This window comes from Neovison vison, chromosome 1, assembly GCF_020171115.1.
Source record: "Neovison vison isolate M4711 chromosome 1, ASM_NN_V1, whole genome shotgun sequence".
Classification (NCBI taxonomy): domain Eukaryota; kingdom Metazoa; phylum Chordata; class Mammalia; order Carnivora; family Mustelidae; genus Neogale; species Neogale vison.
Window position 1 is genome coordinate 14,784,923 of NC_058091.1, and position 26,794 is coordinate 14,811,716.

The following is a 26,794-nucleotide window of genomic DNA, read 5'->3' on the forward strand; positions in this document are numbered from 1 at the left end:
ACAGATGATATGATACTATATGTGGGAAACCCAGAAGACTCCACTCCAAAACTGCTAGAACTTGTACAGGAATTCAGTAAAATGCCAGGATATAAAATCAATGCACAGGAATCAGTTGCATTTCTTTACACCAACAAAAAAACAGAAGAAAGAGAAATTAAGGAGTCGATCCCAACTGGACCTAAAACCATAAGATAACTAGAAATAAACCTAACCTAAGAGGCAAAGAATCTGTACTCATAAAACTATAAAGTACTCATGAAAGAAATTGAGGAAAACACAAAGAAATGGAAAAATTTTCCATGCTCATGGATTAGAAGAACAAATATTGTGAAAATGTCTATGCTACCTGAAGCAAGCTACACATTTAACGCAATCCCTATCAAAATCCCATCCACTTTTTCAAAGAAATGGAACATATAATCCTAAAATTTATATGGAACCTGAAAAGACCTTGAAAAGCCAGAGGTTTATTGAAAAAGAAAGCCAAATTTGGTGGCATCACAATTCCAGACTTTAAGCTCTATTACAAAGCTGTCATCATCAAGACAGTATGCTACTGGCACAAAAACAGACACATAGATCAATGGAACAGAAGAGAGAGTCCAGAAATAGACCTTCAACTCTATGGTCAACTGATCTTAATCTTCAACAAAGCTGGAAGGAATGTTCAATGGAATAAAGACAGTCTCTTCAGTAAATGATGGTGGGAAAATAGGACAGGCACATGCAGAAAAATGAAACTGGACCATTTCCTTACACCACACATGAAAATAGACTCAATGAAGGACCTCAATGTGAGAAAGGAATCCATCAAAATCCTCAAGGAGAACACAGGCAGCAACCTCTTTGACCTCAGTTGCAGCAGCTTCTTCCTAGGAACATTGCCAAAGGCAAGGGAAGCAAGGGCAAAAATGAACTATTGGGACTTCATCAAGATCAAAAGCTTTTGCACAGCAAAGGAAACAGTTAACCAAACCAGAAGACAACTGACAGAATGGGAGAAGATATTTGCAAATGACATATCAGATAAAGGTCTAGTGTCCAAAATCTATAAAGAACTTAGCAAACTCAATACCCAAAGAACAAATAATCCAATCAAGAAATGGGCAGAAGACATGAACAGACATTTCTGCAAAGAAGACATCCAGATGGCCAACAGACACGTGAAAAGTGCTCCATATCACTCGGCATCAGGGAAATACAAATCAAAACCACAATGATACCACCTCACACCAGTCAGAATGGCTAAAATTAACAAGTCAGGAAAGGACAGATGCTGGCGAGGATGCAGAGAAAGGGGAACCCTCCTACTCTGTGGGTGGGAATGCAAGCTGGTGCAATCACTCTGGAAAACAGCATGGAGGTTCCTCAAAAAGTTGAAAATAGAGCTACCCTATGACCCAGCAATTGCACTACTGGGTATTTACCCAAAGATACAAACGTGATCCAAAGGAGCACGTGCACCCGAATGTTTATAGCAGCAATGTTCACAATAGCCAAACTATGGAAAGAACCTACATGTCCATCAACAGATGAACGGATAAAGAAGAAGTGGTATATATATATATATATATATATATATATATATTGCAGCCATCAAAAGAAATGAAATCTTGCCATTTGCAAAAACATGGATGGAACTAGAGGATATTATGCTGAGTGAAATAAGTCAATCGGAGAAAGACAACTATCATATGATCTCCCTGATATGAGGAAGTTGAGAAGCAACATGGGGGGTTTGGGGGGTAGGAAAAGAGTAAATGAAACAAGATAGGATTGGGAGGGAGAAAAGCCATAAGAGACTCTTAATCTCACAAAACAAACTGAGGGTTGCTTAGTGGAAGGGGGTAGGGAGAAGGTGGTCGAGTTATGGACATTGAGAAGGGTATGCGCTATGTGGAAGTGCTGTGAAGTTTGTAAACCTGGCGATTCACAGACCTGTAGGATAATAATACATTATATGTTAATTTTAAAAATTAATGAAAAAAAAGTGAGAGACAGAGAACAAAAGAAAAGTGAGATGCTGCTGATAAATAGAACTGAGTTATTATTTCGTATCAAAAGCACAATGATTCTGATGAACATTTACATTTAAGCACTAACTCATCTGCACTTAAGGGTTGTTAAAACTCTAACCACTATAGCAAAAAAATTTAGTATAACAGTTCAACTTCAAACAATTTTATTATTTTCCATAAAAACTAAATGTTAAGTGAAAAAAAAAAGGTAGCATGAGGGGCTTACAAGATATCAAGAAAATCAGTATCCATATTACAGGGGTTCCAGGAGATGAGAGAATGAAAGGGGTAGAAAGTTCATTCAAAGAAGTGATGGAAAACTTCCCTAACCTAGGGAAAGAAATAGACATCCAGATCCAGGAAACCTGAAGAGTTGCAAAGAATATGAACCCAAAGAAACCCACACCTAGACACATTAAAATTAATTTGTCAAAAGTTAAAGACAAAAGAATCTTAAAAGCAATAAAATAAAATCACCTTGTTACACACAAGGCTACCACCAGATAAGGCTCTCAGCAGATAACACTATTCGCATCAGCATATTTTTCAGAAACTTCACAGGTCAAAAGAGAGCAGCATAATATATTCAAGGTGCTGAAAGAAAGAAAAACATGAATTTAGACTCTACCAAGCAAAGATGTCCTTCGGAATTTTGAAGGAGAGTCAAGAGTTTACCAGACAAGCAAAGGCTGAATGACTTTTTCATCACTAGCCCTGCCTTACAAGAAATGTTAAAGGTACTTTTTCAATCTAAAATAAAAGGACGTTTTTTAGTAATAGGAAAATGTTTGAAAGTATAAATCTCAACAGTAAGGTAAATATAGAGTTAGAGTCAGAATACTCTAATGTTGTTATGGTGATGTTAAATCACTTGTAAATCTAGGGGCACCTGGGTGGCTCAGTGGGTTAAAGCCTCTGCTTTCGGCTCAGGTCATGATCCCAGAGTCCTGAGATTGAGCCCCACATCAGGCTCTCTGCTCAGCAGGATGCCTGCTTTTCTTCCTCTCTCTCTGTCTGTCTGCCTCTCTGCCTACTTGTGATCTGTCAAATAAATAAATAAAATCTTAAAAAAAAAAATAAATCACTTGTAAATCTAGTAGGAAGGTTAATCGACAAATATAGTAAAAACTATAACTACAATAATTTATAATGGATGCCTAAGCCAAAAAGATGTAAACTTGTGACATCAAACATAAAACATTGGGGGAGAGTTAAAAAAAAATAGATCTTTAACATATGTTCAAGCTTAATTTGTCACAAATCACCAATATATGTTATAAATACAAGTTGTTACATGTAAGCCTAATAGTAGGTACAAAGCAAATAACTATAGTAGATAAAAAATAATAAGAAAGGAATCTAAGCAAACCACTGCTAAAATCATCAAACTGCAAGAGAAGAAACAGAGGAACAACAAAACAGAAAGCAATTAACAAAATGGCAACAAGTACACATCTATCAATAATTAAGTGTAAATGAATCCTCTAATACTGAATCCTCTAATCAGACATAAAGTGACAGAATGAATAAAAAACAAGATCCAACTCTATGCTGCCTACAAGAGACTCACTTCAGGTTTAAGGACACAAAAAGACTGAAAGTGAAGGGATAGAAAAAGATAGTCCATCCAAATAGAAACCAAAAGAAAGAAGGAGTAGTTCTATAAAAGAAAATTCAAGAATTTTCAATTATAGCAAAGACTGTAATAAGATTAAAAAATCATTATATAAGGATAAAGGGGTCAATCCAGCAAGAGGGTAAAGCATTTGTAAATATTTATGCACCCAACAATGGAGCACCTAAATACATAAAGCAAGCATTAACAGACCTAAAGAAAGGAATAGACAGCAATTCAAGAATAATAAAGGGCTTTAATATCCCATTTTCAACAATGGATAGATCATCCAGACCAAAAAAAAAAAAATCAATAAAGAAACATTGGGCTTAAATAACACACTAGACTTAATGTGAGAGATAACTCATGGTCATGGGTTGGGAAAAAAAGAACTATTAAAATGTCTATACCACCCAACCAATTTACAGATTCAGTGCAATCTCTATCAAAATTCCAATGAGATTCTTCATTGCAATAGAAAAAAAAATCCTAAAATTCCTATGGAACCATAAAGACCCTGAATAGCCAAAGTAATCTTAAGAAAGAAGAGGAAAGCTGTGGGTATAAGTATCACACTTCCTGATTTTAAACTATATTACAAAGTCATAGTAATCAAAAGAGTATGGTAGTAGCATAAAAACAGTGACACAGATCAACGGCACAGAATAGAAACCCCAGACATAAACCCAAACATATGTGGTCAGTTAATTTACAACAAAAGAGCTAAGGATATACAATGAGGAAAACATGGTCTCTTCAATAAAAAGTGATGGGAAACTGGACAGGCACATGCACAAGAATGAAACTAAAAATAACTTTAGCACAGCCCAATAAAAAGACAACCGACTAAATGAGATAAAATATCTGTAAAATATATACCTGATTAGGGGTTAATATCAAACATATATAAAGAACTCATACATCTCAAGAGCAATAAAAACAATCTGATTAAAAAAATAGGCAAGAAGGGCCCCTAGGTAACTCAGTCCATTAAGCATCTGACTCTTGGTTTCAGTTCAGGTCATAATCTCAGGGTTGTGAGATCAAGTCTTGCATCAGGTTCAGCACTGGGCATGGAGCTTGCTTAAGATTCTCTCTTCCTTTTCCTCTGCCCCTCCCCCCTCGACACTTGCATCCATGCTCTATCTTTAAGAAAAAGTGGGCAGAGGACTGAATAGACGTTTTTCCAAAAAGGACATACAAATTGCACAATACCAATAGGTATATGAAAAGATGCTCAACATCACTAATCATCAAGGAAAGACAAATCAAAACTATAATGAGATATTACCTCACAACTGTTAGACGGGCTTTCATCAAAAAGACAATAGATAAGTGTTGAAAAGGATGTGGAGAAAAAGAAATTTTGTGCACTGTTGAAATGGAACTGTAACCTGGCACAGCCACTGTGAAAAACAGTATAGCAGTTCCACAAAAAGTGTAAAAAGTAACCACCATATGACCACACCAATCCTATTTCCGGGCATATACTAAAGGAACTGTAAGCCGGATTTCAAAGAGATATGTATACTCCCATGTTCGCTGCAATATTATACATAATAGTCAAGAGAGGAAAACAACCCAAGTGTCCATCAACAGATAAATGAACAAGTAGGATTTGACAGAGCTGATCCAGATATAATGGAATATTATTTAGCCATGAGAAAAAAGGAAATTCTGCTATTTGTAACACATGGATAGACCTTAAGGCCTTATGTTAAATGAAATAAGACAGAAAGAGAAATACTGTCTGATATCACTTAGATCTGGAATTTAAGGAGACAAAAATGTCAAATTCCTAGAAACAGAGTAGAAAAGTGGTTGCCAGGCTTTGTGGAATGGGACAGAGAGGGAGAGGTTGGTAAGAATATGATTTGTCAGCTATCAGATGAAAGACGTCAGAGGATCTAATGTAAATCATGATGACTATAATTGATAACACAGTATCATACAATTAAAATGTGTTGAGAGAAGAACTTAAATGTTCTCACCACACAAAAAAAGAAAGAAAGAATAAAGCACAGCGATGGATGTGTTAATTAACTAGATGAGAGGGGATCCTTTCACAAAGCCCAAATATATCAAATCGCCACAACTTTAAATATCTTGTGATTTTATTTGTCAATTATACCTCATGAAAACTGAAGTTCTTTTTGTTTTTTGTGTTTGTTTGTTTGTTTTAATTTTATGTATTTATTTGACAGAGAGAGATCACAAGTAGGCAGAGAGGCAGGAAGAGAGAGAGGGGGGAAGCAGGCTCCCTGCTGAGCAGAGAGCCTGATGTGGGGCTGGATCCCAGGACCCTGAGATCATGACCTGAGCCGAAGGCAGCGTCTTAACCCACTGAGCCACCCAGGCACCCCAGAAAACTGAAGTTTTAAAAAATGAAGTCAACTCACAATTTCTGTTCTATTGATAGTAGCTAAAGATTAACCAATGCACACATGGGTGGCTCAATCAGTTAAGCATCTGAGTCCTCATTTTGCCTCGGGTCATGATCTCAGGGTCCGAAGATCAAATATGCCTAAGAGTCTCTCTCTCTCCTTTCCCTCAGCCCCTCCTCCCACTCACACTCAAATAAATAAATAAATAAATAAATAAATAAATAAATAAAATCTTTTAAGTAACTAAATATAAAAAATAAAGATTAACCAAATGTTCCAGGCAGGTTTTTGAATCATGTAAATTCCAAGTACTTCTAGAACTGGCTTTCTTGCTACTTTTACCAGAAATGCTTTGTACTCCATCTCTTTTAACCTCAAACCATCACCATATAAATGCAATATTGCCTATACCAGATTTTTGGGATGGACTATTTTTTTTTAAGTGACAGATGGCATTTGGATATATAAAAGCTTTCCAAATGCGATTTTGTCAGTTTTCTGTAAAGCTTGACAATCATCTTCAAAGTTTTTCCTAAAGACTTTTTCTTCCTTCAGTTTTCATCTTTTTAAAATCAGTGACTATTTTTATTCTGCTTGGTCAGACAAGTAGGCTTTTGATTTACAACAGCTGTATTTCAATAGTGCACACACAATTTCATTTCTGCCTTTATAATTCTTTTTTTAACCATCAAGTAATAAATCATAGTTTGGTCCAAGGGTTTTGGAATCATTTTGGACTTTTAATCTAATACAATCAAGTGGGTTTGCTATACACCTAATTATCATAAGTTTTGTTTAGCTCTGTGTTTAACAATGGGTTAGCTCAGCACGGACATATTTTCTTTCCCTTGATTTCTGTCTCCATTTCATTCCCAAATTTAGAAGATTATTGTCACGAATTCTTCATTTACTGATAATGTACTTAAACCTCATTCCAGTTATTCCACATGCCCTTCAGGTTTTTATAATTATACAAATGTCATGATGGAAATCTATAGATAAGTGTGAAGATATATACTTGTGTGCAACAGCGCTCTGGAATGAATACTGCCAGGACTTCAAGAGGGAAAATATATGCTTACAGGACAACAAAACTTAACAGCAACCAAGAGGTAGTTGCATGGAGCACTGGGTGTGATGCATAAACAATAAATCTTAGAACACTAGAAAAATAAAATAAAATAAAAGGGAGTAGGAGAAATTGGAGGGGGAGACGAACCATGAGAGACTATGGACTCTGAAAACAATCTGAGGGTTTTGAAGGGGTGGTCATGGGAGGTTGGGTGAGCCTGGTGGTGGGTATTATGGAGGACATGTGTTACATGGAGCACCAAGTTTGGTGCATAAACAATGAATTCTGGCACACTGAATAGAAATTTAAAAAATTAAAAATTGAAAAAAAATAAGTAAATTAAGTAGGAGTAGATAAATTTAACAAAAAATTGGTAAATATTTAGTCTTCCCTGGTTTTTTTGTTTGTTTGTTTTTTGGTTTTTGGTAACCAAAAAACTTTAGAGTTTTATTGACTTAGGTTAAGCAAAAAACTAAGGTAAATTCATTAAACATGTAAACCATTTCCAAATAAATAAAATACTAAAGTATTAATAAATAAATAAATAAAAATAAAATTTAAAAGAGTTGTTTCTCAGGTATATGGCCATAATTGGTTTCTTTTGTTTTGTTTTTTTCTCTTCTCCCAAGGTTTTTTTTTTTAAGATTTTTCTTTATATTTATTTATTTGACAGAGAGAGAGATCATAAGTAGGCGGAGAGGCAGGCAGAGAGAGAGAGAGAAGGAAGCAGGCTTCCTGCCGAGCAGAAAGCCTGACTCGGGGCTTGATCCCATGGGATCATGACCTGAGCTGAAGGCAGAGGTTTTAATCCACTGATCCACCCAGTCACCCATCCCAAGGTATTTTTTTACAAAGGGAGTAACAAATATAAAGACAAAGCTTAAAACTTTGTTACATTTAGATTCCAATATCTTCTTACATGGATCTGCTTCACCTGAGAATGGTAAGCTAGGCAGGTGCCCAATAAAAATCTTAATTTCAGAGATGGGCAACACTTTTTACTTGCCAGTTGGACTGACCCTAAAAATCTAAATATGCCTGTCAATTCTCATGTCTCCATTTAATGCAATCTCCATCACCTACATGGATACCCCCTATCAAGTTGGGTTCAAAGATTGCTGGCTCCTTATTCAAAGGACCACATGTTTATATATTAATATATGCAAATACATTAAATAGTCTCTAAGGCCAGACATTTGTTCACTTGGTCTATAATCAGTGACCTCTGAAATGCAAGTATAAAACTCCACATTTATTTAGTTTAATAAAATTCCATGTGTCATAGGCAATAATTAATTTCATCTATTAAAGGAAACCAAACAAGACAATCTCTGTCCAAAAGCATTACTCATTTGATCTGTAAGACCAGAAAAAAGATTTAACTTCCTCTTGCCTTGGTTCACCTACGTTAGTTCCTGAATGGATATGTTGGGGCATGGAGGAGGTCATTTTCTAGTCTTGTTTCCATAATAACTAGAGTTCTTCTCCCTGAACAACAAGAGCAACAGTCAAGTTTTACAGGAACACCAATTCTGAGAGAACCAACTGAAGGACCAAGTGTCATTCAGCCAATGATTCCTTCTACAGGCTCTTCTCAGGGATGAGAACCCAATTTATTGTTCCTTTGTATTACCTTTCTCCTAAAATATTATGAGTTGACAGCCGAGTAAATAACTGGCATTCAGTAAAGACACCTATTATTATCTCTTTAGTCCGCTAAGATCTTAAAAGAAAATATTTTAAGGTAAAATTGTCTACTAATAATTGAGGTGCTTTGAACAAAAGTTCTCAATATTATAATTTGTAGTGCATGGATCATGGTGTTAAAAACTTCTGACAATAGCAACACATAATAGTACATGCACTTCCTGGGTTGTGAATATCCCAGATTTTTTGGTTAAAAATAATGCCAGGTTAAAGACTTTGATCTTCTACATTTTGATTTTGAAACATTATCTCCTAATTTCCAGGAGAATTATGGTATGTTGATAGCAAAAATTAACAAATTCAGTAGGAACCGTGAAACCAATTCAATAGCAAGATGATGTTTCGCCCCACATCTCCCGTGACAGCACAACCGGGTCAGGAGTAATTATTAACTCTCAAAATAAATGTTGAGCTTAGCATTCTTACCTGGCACCCTCTTTGCCCAATTGATCATGTGAACCAGCTCCCTGTCGGCAAGGTTAGTCAGCAAGCCCATCATCGAAGCCTCACTGAAGGGTCTAGAAGGATCGTAGTCGGAATAGATTATGGGGGGCTCAGCCTCCAACAAGGCACTGACCATCTGATCGGCTGTCAGAGACAAGGCTGGGCTGTTCTTCTTAGTGTGCTTAATCAAGAGTGGGCTTGGCCACAGGTTGGAAGTCCTCATATCTCCAGAGGACCCCATTTCATTCCTGCCCTCCGCATCATCTCTCTGGCGCTTGTGTTTCAACATTCTCCCTCCTCTTCGGTCTTTCCGTATTCCTGAGAACACAGAAAGGAAAAAAAAATACACGGTTTATTTATTCTTTTCATATTAACTTTCTCAGTAAAACCAATTTCAATGCTAATAGCCTTTATTTTATTTACAGAAATATTTGAGGCACAGGTGGACTAGTGTTTACCAACCAGCTGCCTAAGAGGTAAAAAGGCTTTGATCCATAGCACTGACCAATTTCCATGGTGTAAATGCTCCCACTGTGGCAAATTTCAAGCTACTTGTCTTATATCAAGTGGTTTTCAGAATGGCTGGAAAGTTCACAGTGGACTTTTTGTGAGCTGGTCCAAGCTGATTCTGACAAATGGGTTGTGTGTCTGTGTGTGTGTGTGTGCACGTGCACATGCATGGGTGTGTCACAGATGCTATAAAAAGAACAGAATTATAATTACTTATTCTTGAAATATGGCTTAGCATCAAAGACCACTTCTGCTATGGACACTCTTTTAACAGTAGATTTAAAAGTCAATGAAAAAATGAAGATGGCGGAAAAGTAGCAGGCTGAGACTACATCAGGTAGCAGGAGAACAGCTAGATAGCTTATCAAACCATTGCAAACACAAAACAGAAAATCGGCCACTTTCTGGAAGTTAGGACCAGTGGAGAAGTGAATCCAAAGCGACGGGAAGACAGACTGCAGGGTTAGGGGCCGGCTCCCAGCAAGAGGTGGAACAACGGAGCACAAAACCAGGACTTTTAAAAGTCTGCTCCACTGAGGGACATTGCTCCAGAGGCTAAACCAGGGTGAAGCCCACACAGGGCCAGCGTGGCCCCAGGTCCTGTGGGGTCACAGAAGGATGGGGGGTGTCTGAGTGTCACAGAGCTCACAGGTATTAGACCAGGGAAGCTGGCTACAGAGACAGAGCTGAGGAGTGAGCTCTCAAGTCAGAGTTGCCTCGAACTGGTCACAGGCTGGGTGAGCTCAGAGCACGGCCAGAGGCCAGAGAGACGGGAATGATTGGGTTCTTTTCTCTGAGGGCGCACTGAGGAGTGGGGACCTGAGCTCTCGGCTCCTCCGGGTCAGAGACTGGGAGGCTGCCATTTTTATTCCCGTCCTCCGGAACTCTACGGAAAGCATTCAGGGGACAAAAGCTCCCCAAAGCGAACCCAAGCAGATTCCTTAGCCCATCCCCTGGTAAGGGTGGTGCAATTCCACCTCGGGCAAAGACACTTGAGGATCACTACAACAGGCTCCTCCCCCAGAAGATCAACAAGAAATCCAGCCAAGACAAAGTTCACCTACGAAGGAGAGCAGCAGAATTCCAGTGGAGGAGAAAGCAAAGGACAGAACTCATGGCTTTCTCCCCATACTTCTTTATTTTTGCAGTTAATTTAATTTAAAAAAAAAACTTTTTTCTTCTGCTAAATTTTTTTAACTTTTACCCTTTTTTAATGTTTTTTAACTAGCATATCTAATATATATATATATACATATATGTGTGTGTGTATATATATATATATTCTTTTCTTCTTTATATTTTTTCTTTATTTGTTTTCTTTTTTAAATTTTTTTTTTCTGAACTTCTTTTTATCCCCTTTCTCCCTCCCACGATTTGGGGTCTCTTCTGATGTGGTTAAAGCACATTTTCCTGGGGTCTTTGCCACCCTTTCAGTATTTTATTTGCTCCTTCATATACTCTTATCTGGACAAAATGCAAAGGCAGAAAAACTCACCACAAAAAAAAAAAAAAAAAAAGAACAAGCGGCAATACAAAAGGCTAAGGACCTAATCAATACAGTCATTGGTAAAATGTCGGATCTAGAGTTCAGAATGACAATTCCCAAGGTTCTAGCCGGACTCGAAAAAGGCATGGAAGATATCAGAGAAACCCTCTCTTGATAGATAAAAGCCCTTTCTGGAGAAATAAAAGAACTAAAATCTAACCAAGTTGAAATCAAAAAAGCTATTAATGAGGTGCAATAAAAAAATGGAGGCTCTTACTGCTAGGATAAATGAAGCAGAAGAAAGAATTAGTGATATAGAAGGCCAAATGACAGAGAATAAAGAAGCTGAGCAAAAGAGGGACAAACAGCTACTGGACTATCAGAGGAGAATTAGAGAGCTAAGTGACACCATAAGACGAAACAACATTAGAATAATTGGGATTCCAGAAGAAGAAGAAAGAGAGAGGGGAGCAGAAGGTATATTGGAGAGAATTATTGTAGAGAATTTCCATAATATGGCAAAGGGAGCAAGCATCAAAATCCAGGAGGTACAGAGAACCCCCCTCAAAATCAACAAGAATAGGTCCATAGCCCATCACCTAATAGTAAAATTTACTAGTCTTAGCAACAAAGGAAAAATCCTGAAAGCAGCCCGGGAAAAGAAGTCTGTTACATACAATGATAAAAATATTAGTTTAGCAGCAGACTTATCCACAGAGACCTGGCAGGCAAGAAAGAACTGGCATGATATATTCAGAGCACTAAACGAGAAAAACATGCAGCCAAGAATACTATATCCAGCTAGGCTATCCTTGAAAATAGAAGGAGAGATAAAAAGCTACCAGATATAATGAACTCCTCAAACTCAACCCACATGAAACAGACAAACACATCAAAAAATGGGCAGAAGATATGAACAGACACTTCTCCAATCAAGATATACAAATGGCTATCAGACACATGAAAAAATGCTCAGCATCATTAGCCCTCAGGGAGATTCAAATTAAAACCACATTGAGATATCACCTTACACCAGTTAGAATGGCCAAAATTAACAAAACAGGAAACAACATGTGTTGGAGAGGATGTGGAGAAAGGGGAACCCTCTTACACTGTTGGTGGGAATGCAAGTTGGTGCAGCCTCTTTGGAGAACAGTGTGGAGATTCCTCAAGAAATTAAAAATAGAGCTTCCCTACGACCCTGCAATTGCACTCCTGGGTATTTACCCCAAAGATACAGATGTCATGAAAAGAAGGGCCATCTGTACCCCAATGTTTATAGCAGCAATGGCCACAATCGCCAAACTATGGAAAGAACCAAGATGCCCTTCAACAGATGAATGGATAAGGAAGATGTGGTCCATATACACTATGGAGTATTATGCCTCCATCAGAAAGGACGAATATCCAACTTTTGTAGCAACATGGACGGGACTGGAAGAGATTATGCTGAGTGAAATCAGTCAAGCACAGAGAGTCAATTATCATATGGTTTCACTCATTTGTGGAGCATAACCAATAGCATGGAGGACAAGGGGCGTTAGAGAGGAGTAGGGAATTTGGGTAAATTGGAAGGGGAGGTGAACCATGAGAGACTATGGACTCTGAAAAACAGTCTGAGGGGTTTGAAGTAGCGGGGGGGTGGGAGGTTGGGGTACCAGGTGGTGGGTATTATAGAGGGCACGGCTTGCATGGAGCACTGGGTGTGGTGAAAAAATAATGAATACTGTTTTTCTGAAAATAAATAAATTGGGGAAAAAAAAAAAAGCTACCAGACAAACAAAAACTAAAAGAATTTTCAAACACCAAACCAGCTCTACAGGAGGGTCCTCTAAGCAAAGAGAGATGCTAAAAGTAGTAGATCAGAAAGGAACAGAGACAATATACAGTAACAGTCACCTTACAGGCAATACTACAATGGCACTAAATTCATATCTCTCAATAGTTACCCTGAATGTAAAAGGGCTAAATGCCCCAATCAAAAGACACAGGGTATCAGAATGGATAAAAAAAACAAAACCCATCAATATGTTGCCTACAAGAAACTCATTTTAGACCCGAAGACACATCCAGATTTAAAGTGAAGGGGTGGAAAACAATTTACCATGCTAATGGACATCAGAAGAAAGCTGGCATGGCAATCCTCATATCAGATCAATTAGATTTTAATTCAAAGACTATAATAAGAGATGAGGAAGGACACTATATCATACTCAAAGGGTGTGTCCAAAAAGAAGATCTAACAATTTTAAATATCTATGTGCCTAACATGGGAGCAGCCAACTATATAAACCAATTAATAATAAAATCAAAGAAACACATCAATGATAATACAATAATAGTAGGGGACTTTAACACTCCCCTCACTGAAATAGACAGCTCATCCAAGCAAAAGATCAACAAGGAAATAAAGGCCTTATATGACACACTGGACCAGATGGACATCACAGATATAATCAGAACATTTCATCCCAAAGCAACAGAATACACATTCTTCTCTAGTGCACATGGAACATTCTCCAGAATAGATCACATCCTGGGTCATAAATCAGGTCTCAACCAGTATCAAAAGATTGGGATCATTCCCTGCATATTTTCAGACCACATTGTTCTGAAGCTAGAACTCAATCACAAGAGGAAATTTGGAAAGAACACAATACATGGAGACTAAACAGCATCCTTCTAAAGAATGAATGGGTCAACCAGGAAATTAAAGAAGAATTGAAAAAATTTATGGAAACAAAAGATAATGAAAACACAACGGTTCAAAATCTGTGGGATACAGCAAAGGTAGTCCTGAGAGGAAAATCTATAGCGGTACAAGACTTTCTCAAGAAACAAGAAAGGTCTCAAATACACAACCTAACCCTACACCTAAAGGAGCTGAAAAAAGAACAACAAAGAAAGCCTAAACCCAGCAGGAGAAGAGAAATAATAAAGATCAGAGCAGAAATCAATAAAATAGAAACAAAAAAAAACCCAATAGAACAAATCAATGAAACTAGGAGCTGATTCTTCGAAAGAATTAATAAGATTGACAAACCCCTGGCCAGACTTATCAAAAAGAAAAGAGAAAGGACCCAAATAAATAAAATCATGAATGAAAGAGGAGAGATCACAACTAACACCAAAGAAATACAATTATAAGAACATACTATGAGCAACTCTATGCCAACAAATCTGATAATATGAAAAATATGGATGCATTCCTAGAGACATATAAACTACCACAGCTGAACTAGGAAGAAATAGAAAACCTGAACAGACCCATAATCAGTACGGAGATTGAAACAGTCAATAAAAATCTCCAAACAACAAAAGCCCAGGGCCAGATGCCTTCCCAGGGGAATTCTACCAAACATTTAATTCCTATTCTCCTGAAACTGTTCCAAAAACTAGAAATGGAAGGAAAACTTCCAAACTCATTTTATGAGGCCAGCATCACCTTGATCCCAAAACCAGACAAGGATCCCATCAAAAAAAAGAACTACAGACCAATATCCTTGATGAACACAGATGCAAAAATTCGCACCAAAATACTAGCCAATAGGATCCAACAGTACATTAAAAAGATTATTCAACACGGCCACGTGGGATTTATTCCAGGGCTTCAAGGTTGGCTCAACATCTGCAAATCAATCAATGTGATACAACACATTAATAAAAGAAAGAACAAGAACCATATCATACTCTCAATAGATGCTGAAAAAGCATTTGACAAGGTACAGCATCCCTTCCTGATCAAAACTCTTCAAAGTGTAGGGATAGAGTGCACATACCTCAATATTATCAAAGCCATCTATGAAAAACCCATCGCAAATATCATTCTCAATGGAGAAAAACTGAGAGCCTTTCCACTAAGGTCAGGAACACGGCAGGGATGTCCATTATCACAACTGCTATTCAACATAGTACTAGAAGTACTAGCCTCAGCAACCAGACAACAAAAAGAAATTAAAGGCATCCAAATTGGCCACTCTATCACTCTTCGCAGATGATATGATACTATATGTGGAAAGCCCAAAAGACTCCACTCCAAAACTGCTAGAACTTGTACAGGAATTTAGTAAAGTATCAGGTTATAAAATCAATGCATAGAAATAAGTTGCATTTCTCTACACCAACAAGACAGAAGAAAGAGAAATTAAGGAGTCAATCCCATTTACAATTGCACCCAAAACTATAAGATACCTAGGAATAAACCTAACCAAAGAGGCAAAGAATCTATACTCAGAAAACTATAAAGTACTCATGAAAGAAATTGAGAAAGACACAAAGAAATGGAAAAATGTTCCATGCTCATGGATTGGAAGAACAAATACTGTGAAAATGTCTATGCTACCTAAAGCAATCTACACATTTAATGCAATCCCTATCAAAATCCCATCCATTTTTTTCAAAAAATTGAACAAATCATCCTAAATTTTATATGGAACAAGAAAAGACCTCAAAGAGCTAAAGGAATATTGAAAAAGAAAGCCAAAGTTGGTGGCATCACAATTCTGGACTTCAAGCTCTATTACAAAGCTGTCATCATCAAGACAGCATGGTACTGGCACAAAAACAGACACATAGATCAATGGAACAGAATAGAGAGCCCAGAAATAGACCTTCAACTCTATGGTAAACTAATCTTCGACAAAGCAGGAAAGAATGTCCAGTGGAAAAAAAAGGCAGCCTCTTTAATAAATGGTGTTGGGAAAATTAGACGGCCACATGCAGAAAAATTAAATTGGACCATTTCCTTACACCACACATGAAAATAGACTCAAAATGGATGAAGGACCTCAATGTGAGAAAGGAATCCATTGAAATCCTCGAGGAGAACACGGGCAGCAACCTCTTCGACCTCAGCCACAGCAATGTCTTCCTAGGAACATCACCAAAGGCAAGGGAAGCAAGGGCAAAAATGAACTATTGGGATTTCATCAAGATCAAAAGCTTTTGCATTTAACAAAACCAAAAGACAACTGACAAAATGGGAGAAGATATTTGCAAATGACATTATCAGATAAAGAGCTAGTGTCCAAAATCTATAAAGAACTTAGCAAACTTAACACCCAAAGAACAAATAATCCAATCAAGAAATGGGCAGAAGACATGAACAGACATTTCTGCAAAGAAGACATCCAGATGGCCAACAGACACATGAAAAAGTGCTCCATATCACTCGGCATCAGGGAAATACAAATCAAAACCACAATGAGATACCACCTCACACCAGTCAGAATGGCTAAAATTAACAAGTCAGGAAAGGACAGATGCTGGCAAGGATGCAGAGAAAGGGGAACCCTCCTACTCTGTGGGTGGGAATGCAAGCTGGTGCAATCACTCTGGAAAACAGCATGGAGGTTCCTCAAAAAGTTGAAAATAGAGCTACCCTATGACCCAGCAATCTCACTTCTGGCTATTTACCCTAAAGATACAAATGTAGTGATCCGAAGGGGCACGTGCACCCAAATGATTATAGCAGCAATGTCTACAATAGCCAAACTATGGAAAGAGCCTAGATGTCCATCAACAGATGAATGGATAAAGATGTGGTATATATATATACAATGGAATACTATGAAGCCATCCAAAGAAATGAAATCTTGCCATTTGTGACAACGTGGATGGAAGTAGAGGGTATCATGCTTAGTGAAATAAGTCAATCAGAGAAAGACAACTATCATATGATCTCCCTGATATAAGGAAGTGGAGATGCAATGTGGGGGGTTAGGGGTATAGGGGAAGAATAAATGAAACAAGATGGGATCGGGAGGGAGACAAACCATAAGTGACTCTTAATCTCATGAAACAAACTAAGGGTTGCTGGGGGGAGGGAGGGTGGGGTTATGGACATTGGGGAGGGTATGTGCTATGGTGAGTGCTGTGAAGTGTGTAAACCTGATGATTCACAGATCTGTACCCCTGGGGATAAAATTACATTATATGTTTATTAAAAAATAATAATAATTATAAATAAAAAATAAAAAAATAAAGGGTTCGTCTGGTCTGAACCATGACCCCAGTGAAGTCTCCTGAGAGACTTCTATACATAGATCTCCAAATACTCCATCTTAACCTATTTCTTACTGCATTTTAGGCAAAGCTATACTGTTTTGATTAGATAATAAAGAAGAAAAATAGGTTAAAAAAATCAATGAAAAAAGCACTTTCTAACCATCCTTACCATCCAAGTAGGTCTCTTAATGGAAGGCATGGTTGGAGAATGACTTCTCAGAAACGTATCTCACTCTGGATCCCACAGGTCCTCAGTGAGTCTTTGTGGCTAAGACTGACTTAGCACTTGACCTAAGACAGTCAAGTTGTTTACTTGGTTCTAACATTTTCCCAAATGTATTTCTATTTCCCTCATATAAGTTCTTTAAAACAGTTAAGAATAATTGCCCCCCAAAAGCTTACCCAGCTGTGGTTCTCACTAACTAAATTATAGAGAGAAGGGGAAATCCAATCTCTCTTGCAGGGGTTCTTTGAGGTTTCAGCTCAGCATCTTAACCTAGAAAAGGCCATGCTATAGTGCTGAAATATATCAGCAGAAAAAAATATCTCAAAATGACAAAAATTAACAGAAGCTTCCATATTTTCAAAAATGTTCATCTAGGGGCCCCTGGGGGGCTCAGTCCATTAAGCATCTGCCTTCAGCTCAGGTCATGAGCTCAGGGTCTTAGGATCAAATCTGACAAGGTAGGGCTCCCTGTTTGTGCTCTCTCTCTCTTTCTCTCTTTCTCTCAAATAAATAAAATCTTTTTTAAAAAATTATAAAATTAAAAAATAAAGATTTATATGAAAAAACAATCATTTTGGTAAAAAGCTAATACAGTTTTTTTAAATATTAAAGACAGAAGAATACACTTTGTAATATACTACCTGGTCTCTCACTCATAACAAATGAATAACTAATGTCAGAACTTTATTCTATACTGTTCTAATTTGTCAAAGAATTTGGACAAATGAGTGTTTGTGAATTTTTTATGTGTAACTTTTATTCTTATAGGTCTAGATTAAATATATTAGACACTGCCTTCAAAACATAACAAAGTCACAGACCCTTCCTATTTATTTAGTATTAAAATAAGCATTTCTCAGAACTCTTGGAATAAGTAATAGTAAAGATTATTATCACTGGGGTGCCTGGGTGGCTCACTGGGTTAAGCCTCTGCCTTCAGCTCAGGTCATGATCCCGGAGTCCTGGGATCCGAGCCCCATGTTGGGCTCTCTGCTCAGCAGGGAGCCTGCTTCCTCCTCTCTCTCTCTCAGCCTGCCTCTCTGACTACTTGTAATCTCTCTCTCTGTCAAATAAATAAATAAAATCTTAAAAAAAAGATTATTATCACTAATACACACTCAGCACTCACCATATATTTTAAGCACTTTATATACACTTACATAAAAGCACTTTACAACAAATTTATTTTTTTTATTTTATGATGCTATGTTAGTCACCATACAGTACATCATTAGTTTTTGATATAGTATTCCATGATTCACTGTATGAATAACAGTGCTCCATGCAATCTGTGTCCTCCTCAATACCCATCACCAGGCTAACCCATCCCCCAACCCCTCTCCCCTCTGAAACCCTCAATATGTTTCCCAGAGTCCATAGTCTCTCATGGTTCTTCTCCCCCTATGACTCCCCTCCCTTCATTTTTCTCTTCCTTCTCCTAATGTCTTCCATGCTATTCCTGTGTTCCAAGTATAAATGAAACAATAAACAATCAAATCAAAATATGAGCAAAAGACATGAACAGATGCTTCTCCAAAGAAGAAAAATGAATGGCTAACAGACACATGAAAAAATGTTCATCAATAATTAGCCATCACAGAAATTAAAATCAAAACCACATTGAGATACTTCCTTATACCAGTTAGAATGGCCAGCCTTAACAAGATAGTAAACAACAAGTGTTGGAGAGGATGTGGAGAAAGGGGAACCCTCTTACACGGTTGGTGGGAATGCAAGTTGGTACAGCCACTTTGAAATACAGTGTGGAGATTCCTCAAAAAGTTAAAAATAGAGCTTCCCTATGACCCTGCAATTGCACTACTGGGTATTTACCCCAAGGATACAGAGGTAGTGAAAAGAAGGGCCATCTGTACCCCAATGTTCATAGCAGCAATGTCCACAACTTGCTCTTTATGAGCCCAAATGGTAACACAGAAGAAATATGTGGAAACTATGAGTAGAGTCCAATATAAGGAAGTAGTTTGCAACAGTCAAAGCTGACAATAAAGATAGACTCTGCTGCCATGGGAAATGATACTTTGGATCACTGAAGATTCCCAACAATAAGCTACATGAAGACCTTATGGGGATGTTACTGGAGGGATTCAGTTATCCAGTAAACATTTGCACTAGATGACCTTCAATACACATTCTCAAGACAGTATGACTCTAAAGTCTTCCATTTGGGACGTAAGACCACTAGCCTTGGAATGAAAAATCGAGGTGGGGGGATCAAAAGCAAAGACTTCCTTTAGGGTCACATTTCTTAGGAAATTTTGAGGTCAGAATTTTAAGAGGATGAGCTGTGATGTTTATCTACTATGGGTGGAGAATGGGTTTAAAAAAAAAAAAAAGGACATTGTTCTTCAGTGTTAGTACTATTCAAATAGTCTTTATTTCCCTACTCTACAACTTTAGAAAATGATTGGGAATGTGAACAGATCTTATAGGAAATCTGTAGCAGCAATGAAAATCTTTTAATATCTGATCTACATGGAATGATAAAACCAAGGGATTTGACTAAAGAAAAAAATTGTTAAAAATGACATTGTTTTTCCTGAGTTGAAATCAGGAGTGACCTGATCATAACTACACATAAGCACTTTATTTTTAAAAATAAGGAGCATGCTTTCTATTACAAATGTAATTTATATTTTAAGATTTCAAAGGTAAAGACAGTGAGCCAGAAGATTAACACAACAAAACAAAACACAGTATTACCACCCACTTTAAAAAGCCCCAGTAGCCATAGTAGACAATATGATTTTCAGAAAGGATTTTGGACTCAATTTAGGTACTAAATGCAGCACTTGTCAAATTTATTAAAGTATTTATTTGTTTGATAAAAATGTGTTCTCTACTTATATATTCACAGATGATACAGTGTAAACAAAGATAGGCTATGTTACCCTCCACTAAGTTTTCAGGTTGGAGGAAGACACCTAGAATCACTCAGTGATTGGAGTGGATGGATGGATGAAGGAAGGAATGAATGAACTGCCCAAAACACAATGGAAGGGATGAGGTGAGTCAAGGAGGAGGAAACAAAGAAAGCTTCTCCAAGAGAAGTTATATTTAAGCCAAATTGTGAAATTTTCTTTCTTGGAGGAATTTATTAGTAGTCTACTCAGAGTGAGTTGAGTCTCACAAATATATGATCTAGGTTGTGGAACACAAGACAAAAATGGCCACAGGTTTAGCATGCAGAACAATGAGACACATCTGGAAAGATCAAGAAGAGTTGAATATGTATAAAATCATCAAAGAGTCCAATAAGGAAAGATGGATTCAATTAGCATTAACAAATATTTTCTGTAATTTACACCTAAATGTACTATATTTTTCAAATGCCAAAGTACCTACGAAATGTACAAACAGGGGACATCTAGGTGGCTCAGTCAGTTGAGAGTCTGTCGTAGGCTCAGGTCATGATCCCGGGGTCCTGGGATCCAGCCCAGCTCTCTGTTCAGTGAGGAGCCTGCTTTTCCCTCTCCCTCTGATCCTCCCTGCTCTCTCTCTCTCTCTCTCTCTCTCTCTCTCAAATAAATGAAATCTTTTTAAAAATGTACAAACAGAACAAAAATAGAAAATTGTTCATTTTATTTGTCCAACTGCATGTGGTAGGATCCCAGGGCACAGCTCAATGAGGAAGAAATCCTTTTCCATTTGTAAGTAGTAATTGTCACATTATCAGTGATATACCAGTGTCATTTACCAGTAACAATATTGCACAAATATTTTATAGTGGTTCAAAAAAATCAAATTGGAATTGAGTGGAAGAAAGTAAAAAAAAAAAAAAAAAAAAAAGGCGACCCAATTTCTACTTCTATTTTAACCTAGGTTAAATGAGAGTCACAGATCAGAACAAATGATTACAGGCTATGTTGCTATGGAACATAGAGCCAGTTCTTAATTATATAGAGTGAAGACACATAGGAATGGCACGTATAATTGAAATCCAAAAGCAAAATCAAAAATGCTATGCTCCCCACCAAGACATTTTCTTTTTTTTTTTTAAAGATTTTATTTATTTATTTGACAGAGATCACAAGTAGGCAGAAAGGCAGACAGAGAGAGAGCAGGTGGCGAGCAGGCTCCCTGCTGAGCAGAGAGCCCGATGCGGGGCTCGATCCCAGGACCCTGAGATCACGACCTGAGCCGAAGGCAGAGGCTTTAACCCACTGAGCCACCCAGGTGACCCCCCATCAAGACATTTTCCAGAATTCTCTGTAATCAGCAACCTAGATTGTTATGTATTTTATTTAAGCTCATTTCCTTTTGTCTAACTTATTTTAACTATCAGTTAAAAAAAAGGTCCAAAAATGAGTTCACAAAGCAGAGGGGAAAAAAAATTAGATTAGATCATGCAAATATTCAACAGGTAGCCTCTTGACAGGTAAGATATTTATTTGCAGCAAATAGCATTTTAGCTTATAATGCCATATAAACAAGATGTAGTGTCATTCAGTACAGGGAAATGTCCTTTTCTAGAGTGGCTGAGTAAAATATTCAGCAGCACAACACTAATATTCTGCAGTAGATATACCAGAATACACTCATTATTAGCTCTCAGGTTGTATCATGGATTAGGCAACACCTGCATCAAAGCAAATTTCTTTAATTCCCTTTTTAAACTGTTAAGCTTACAATAAGCCAAGGATTACCCACTGGTTTCCTATGAGGGATTGAGAAAATAAATTATCTCTCATCCAGCAAGCCCACCATTAAGTGTGAATGCCACCAGTTTGAATTTTATCCCCTTGGGTTAAGCCTTCTCTAATATCCTTGTCACACTATTGTTAGGATTTAGAGAGGCTGAGTATAGAACTTGCACTTAGCAGCACTTAACATCAATTTGCGTGATTCTAATCCACTAGGAAGTGTTAACTTAAGGGAATTTATTAAATTAAGTAAGAAGGGGAACTGGTATGAGAATAAAAGGGAGAGAGAAGGTGCACAGAGCTCTCTCTAGGTTACAGCAAGCATAGGGAATCTCTTCCAAAGCTGCCTGGGATCTAGAAGGTAGGCTGTAAGGCAGCTCAGGGGTTGAGTTTCCTGGCAAGGAGAAAGGGTCTAAAGACATTTCAATTGCTTCAAGAATTATGTCCTGGCCTTAAAATAAAAACATCTGTCCTAATGCATCACATGAGGTAGTTTGAAAGATTACCTCTAATTAACCTCAGAGTTTGTTTTATCATTCTTTTTTTTTCTTTTCATTCTTTAAATTCTTTGGCTTGGCTGTTGTATATCAGAAAAATTAATATGCTAACTGATTATTCATTAATTAAAAGAATTCATTGGATTATTGTCTTGTGATGCATTCTCTTTTAAACTTTCTTTTTCCGAAACGACCTTTTTTCTTAATATCCTGTGCCTCTACAAAAAGCCAATATAACTTTAGTAATTTTTCCAGTTCCCCAAGACTACTTTAATGTATTATTAAATATTTCAAGCATTTGCATAATCCCTTTTCTTTTGTTTCTCAATAGTTTCACATTATTCATGAGATACTAAAAAGCCAGACAAAGAAATACACTAAAAGCATTTTAATTCAATATGTTGAAGAAAACAGAGGCACTAATTAAGAATTAAATAAAGGCAAGAGCTAATAAAACCTGCTCCAGAAAAATTCCTCTGCATGGGGGTATAGCTCAGTGGTAGAGCATTTGACTGCAGAAAAATCCCTCTGCATCAATTCTAATGTTTTATCTTCAAATGCTAGAAAAGAATCTTATAAGGTAGGAGCTGTTATAGTCCCCCCTCTAACAGAAGAACTGTTTAGAGTAACTAGAATGCCATAGGTCCCACCAAGAGCAGCTTTGAGATTTGACCCTAAGTGAACTATGTAAGCACAAAGTATTATCAATATTGTCCTGGCCCTTTAAGTGTACCAGGTCAAGGGTCTATGAATTATCCAGTTCTTTCAGAGCATCTTAATGCTCTTCCCCTTCCTTCTTTCACATCCAACCTACTATTCCCTTATGTATTTCTTCCATGAGCCTCTTTCTGTCTTTATTGCCGTCGTAATTCATGCCCCTATCCTTCTTTGCCTAAATCAACGCAGCAGCTCCTAATGCGTTTCCTTGCCTACTTTCAATCTCCCTTCGAGTCCTATTACCTGGCAGTTGGTTCATCTTCATTCCACACCCATTTCGTCCTATGATTGTCTGTCTGAATCTCTCAAGGACTTCCTTAGCTTACAGCAAGTGTTCTATGCTCTGAAAATTGAGCAGTTCTGAGGAAGTATCAGAGGTGGTGTGGTTGAGACTACTGGTCACCCTATTGTTCCCCATTGTCTAAAGCAGTTAGCTATGTTTGAGAGACAGAGAGTGTGTGTGTTGTATTGTATTGGGATTAGGGAAAAAACTTACTCTAAGGGAGTTTCCTGGCTTTATTTTACATTTAAAAAGCCACCAATCCACCAATAAAATCAAACATTACATTAAAGCTCATGAGTTTCTACAAGTTTCCCAAGGTACCTTTCAAGTCTATCTTTATAATTTCCCTCCACAAACTTTTATTTTTATGAAACAGGCTTGGACATGTACCACTTTTTATATAATACTCTGCAACATCACCATCTTTGTCTTTCTATTCCTCTTATACTGGCCTCCCAAACCCAAGTAAGACCTCATTTCATCCATAAACAACCTTGGATGCACCCTAGTCTAGTGGCTCTACCTCCTCTATTCTTGTAACTTTCCTTTCCTCTGCCATTCATTGAACAAAGATCACGTGCTCCCTTCTATGTTTAGTTGCACCTGAGTTCCCCCTCCCTGAGCTATGGTCTGGAACTCTCCCCAGGCAGGAAGCTGGAGCAATTGTAGGACTCACTTCATTTAATTTCTCTTTCTAAAAAATCAATGCCCCACACTGCCTGATATCGAAGGTTTATAAATAGTTGTTTCATATATTTTATCCAGTTTTTTAAAGATGTTTCTTATGGGAGGCAATATGGTTAAAACTGGAAATACACAAATCTGCTATTATAGCTAAAAAGAAACTTTATCATCTCTGGTCAATAACTGATACTTTAAGTAAACAGAAAATCAATATAAAGTTGACCTCAACAACACTGTCAATCAATTTGATCTAGCTGGTATTCTAGTACTTATAGAATACTCTGCCAAACAACAGATGAATATGTATTATTCTCAAGATTCAAGATGGAGCACATCCTGAGCCATAAAAACACCCTTAACAAATATTAAAAGGAAACATAATATAAACCATTAAATGCACTAAAAAGCAGTGAAGTAAACTAAAAATCAATAATAGAAAGATACCAAGAATATTCCCAAATATTTGGAGATTAAACAACATACTTCTAAAGAACAAATGGCTCAAGGAAGAAGTTTCAATAGAAGTTTTTAAGAATTTTTAACTAAATGAAAATGAAAATAAAACTTACCATGATATGTGAGATGTAGGAAAAGCAATACTTACAGTATTAAGAAGAAAACTCACAGAATTATACTCATACATTAGATAAGAAATATATATCAATAACCCAAGCTTCCACCTTAGGAAACTAGAGAAAGAAAATCAAGTCTAGAGCAAGCAGAAGAGAAATAATAAAAATCAGAACAGAAATTAATCAAATTAAAAATGGAAGCACAACAAAGAAAATCATGAAACCAAAACTGGTGCTTTGAAAAGATCGACAAATTTGATAAATGTCTAGCCAGGATAATTAAGAAAAAGGAAAGAAGACATAAATTACCAATATCACAAATGAAGACGAGTCACCATCACTGGGCCCACGGACATTAAAAGGCTAATAAAGAAATATCACAAGCAACTCTATGCCCACAAATCTGATAATTTAAATGAAATATGCTAGTTCTCTGAAAGGCACAAACTATCAAAACTTACAACAGGAGATACAAATAACTTGGATATTCCTATACCTATCAAATAAATTGAATTGTGAATTAATAATCTTCCCAAAACTTTACCAGGCCCAGGTGGTTTCATGAGTTATTTCTAAAAAACTAAGAAAGAAACCATGCCAATTCTCTATGGTTTCTCCCAGAAAACAAAAGAATATAAAGCACTTTCTAATTTATTCCTTGAGTCCAGCACTACTCTGATACCAAAATCAGATACAGACATTATAAGAAAGAAAAACTATAAACCAATATCTCCCCTGAGCATTGGCACAAAAATCCTCAACTAATGCCATGAGGTCAAATCCAGAATGCATAAAAGGAATTATACACCATGACCAACTGAGACTTTTTCCAGGTATGTAAAGGCAAGTTCAACAATTGAAAAGAAATCAATATTAATCCACCACTTCAAAAGAGAAAACAGGAAAAGTCATATGACCATATTAATTGACACATAAAAAGCATCTGACAAAGCTGAATATCCATTCATGACTTAAAAAATAAAACCTTCCAGTAAAGTAACAATAGGTAATAACTTCAATTTATTAAAACACATCTATCAACAAAACAAAAAACCTATCACTAACATCTCCTTAATGATGAAAAGCTGGATGCGTTGCCCCTAAAATCAGAAACAAGGCAAGAATGTCTTCTGTCACTCCCTGTTCAACAACACACTGAAAATCCTAGCACATGTAATGAAAGAAGAAAAATAAAGGTAGATTGTCTCTGTATTTCTGTTCAATGCTATTCTTGGGCTTTTTCCTCCTTTAAAGAAGCCCCTTTAATATTTCCTGCAGTATCGGCTTGGTGGTTGCATAGTCTTTTAAGCCTTGCCGGTCCTGGAAACTCTTTATCTCTCCATCCATTTCGAATGTCAGTCTTGCTGGATAAAGTATTCTTGGCTGCATGTTCTTCTCATTCAGTGCCCTGAATATATCTTGCCAGCCTCTTCTGACTTGCCAGGTCTCTGTGGACAGGTCTGACGTTATTCTGATGGGCTTTCCTCTGTACGTAAGGATCTTCTTTGTCCTAGATGTTTCAAGAGGTTCTGCCTACAATTATAATTCTTCATTCTTACTATTAGGTGTCTCAAGGACTTTCGAGAATCTGTAATCTTGGGGGGAAACCTTTCAGCCTCTAGTACATGAACACTGGTTCCATTCCATTTTTCATGAAGAACTTGTTCCACTATATCTTCTAGACTTCTTTCTTTCTCCTCCCCTTCAGGGATTCCAATAATTCTGACGTTGGAATGTTTCATGGCATCATTTATTTCCCTGATTCTGTTTCCGTGGCTTCTAAGCTGTTTGTTCCAGGATCTGTACTTGAGGAACTACAGAACCCTCATGAAAGAAATTGAAGAAGACACAAAAAGATGGAAGACCATTCCATGCTCTTGGATCAGAAGAATAAACACTGTTAAAATGT

At 37.1% G+C, this 26,794-nt stretch overlaps 1 protein-coding gene across 3 annotated transcripts in view; it reads right to left on the reverse strand.

Moving 5' to 3' along the window:
• The window catches only part of ESR1 (estrogen receptor 1), a 408,797-nt gene that overhangs the window by 165,422 nt on the left and 216,581 nt on the right, over positions 1–26,794 (reverse strand). For all 3 annotated transcript variants that reach the window (XM_044243919.1, XM_044243928.1, XM_044243911.1), the window contains exon 5: positions 9,226–9,561. In XM_044243919.1, the coding sequence (XP_044099854.1) occupies positions 9,226–9,561 (336 nt within the window). The remainder of the gene's footprint in view (positions 1–9,225; positions 9,562–26,794) is intronic.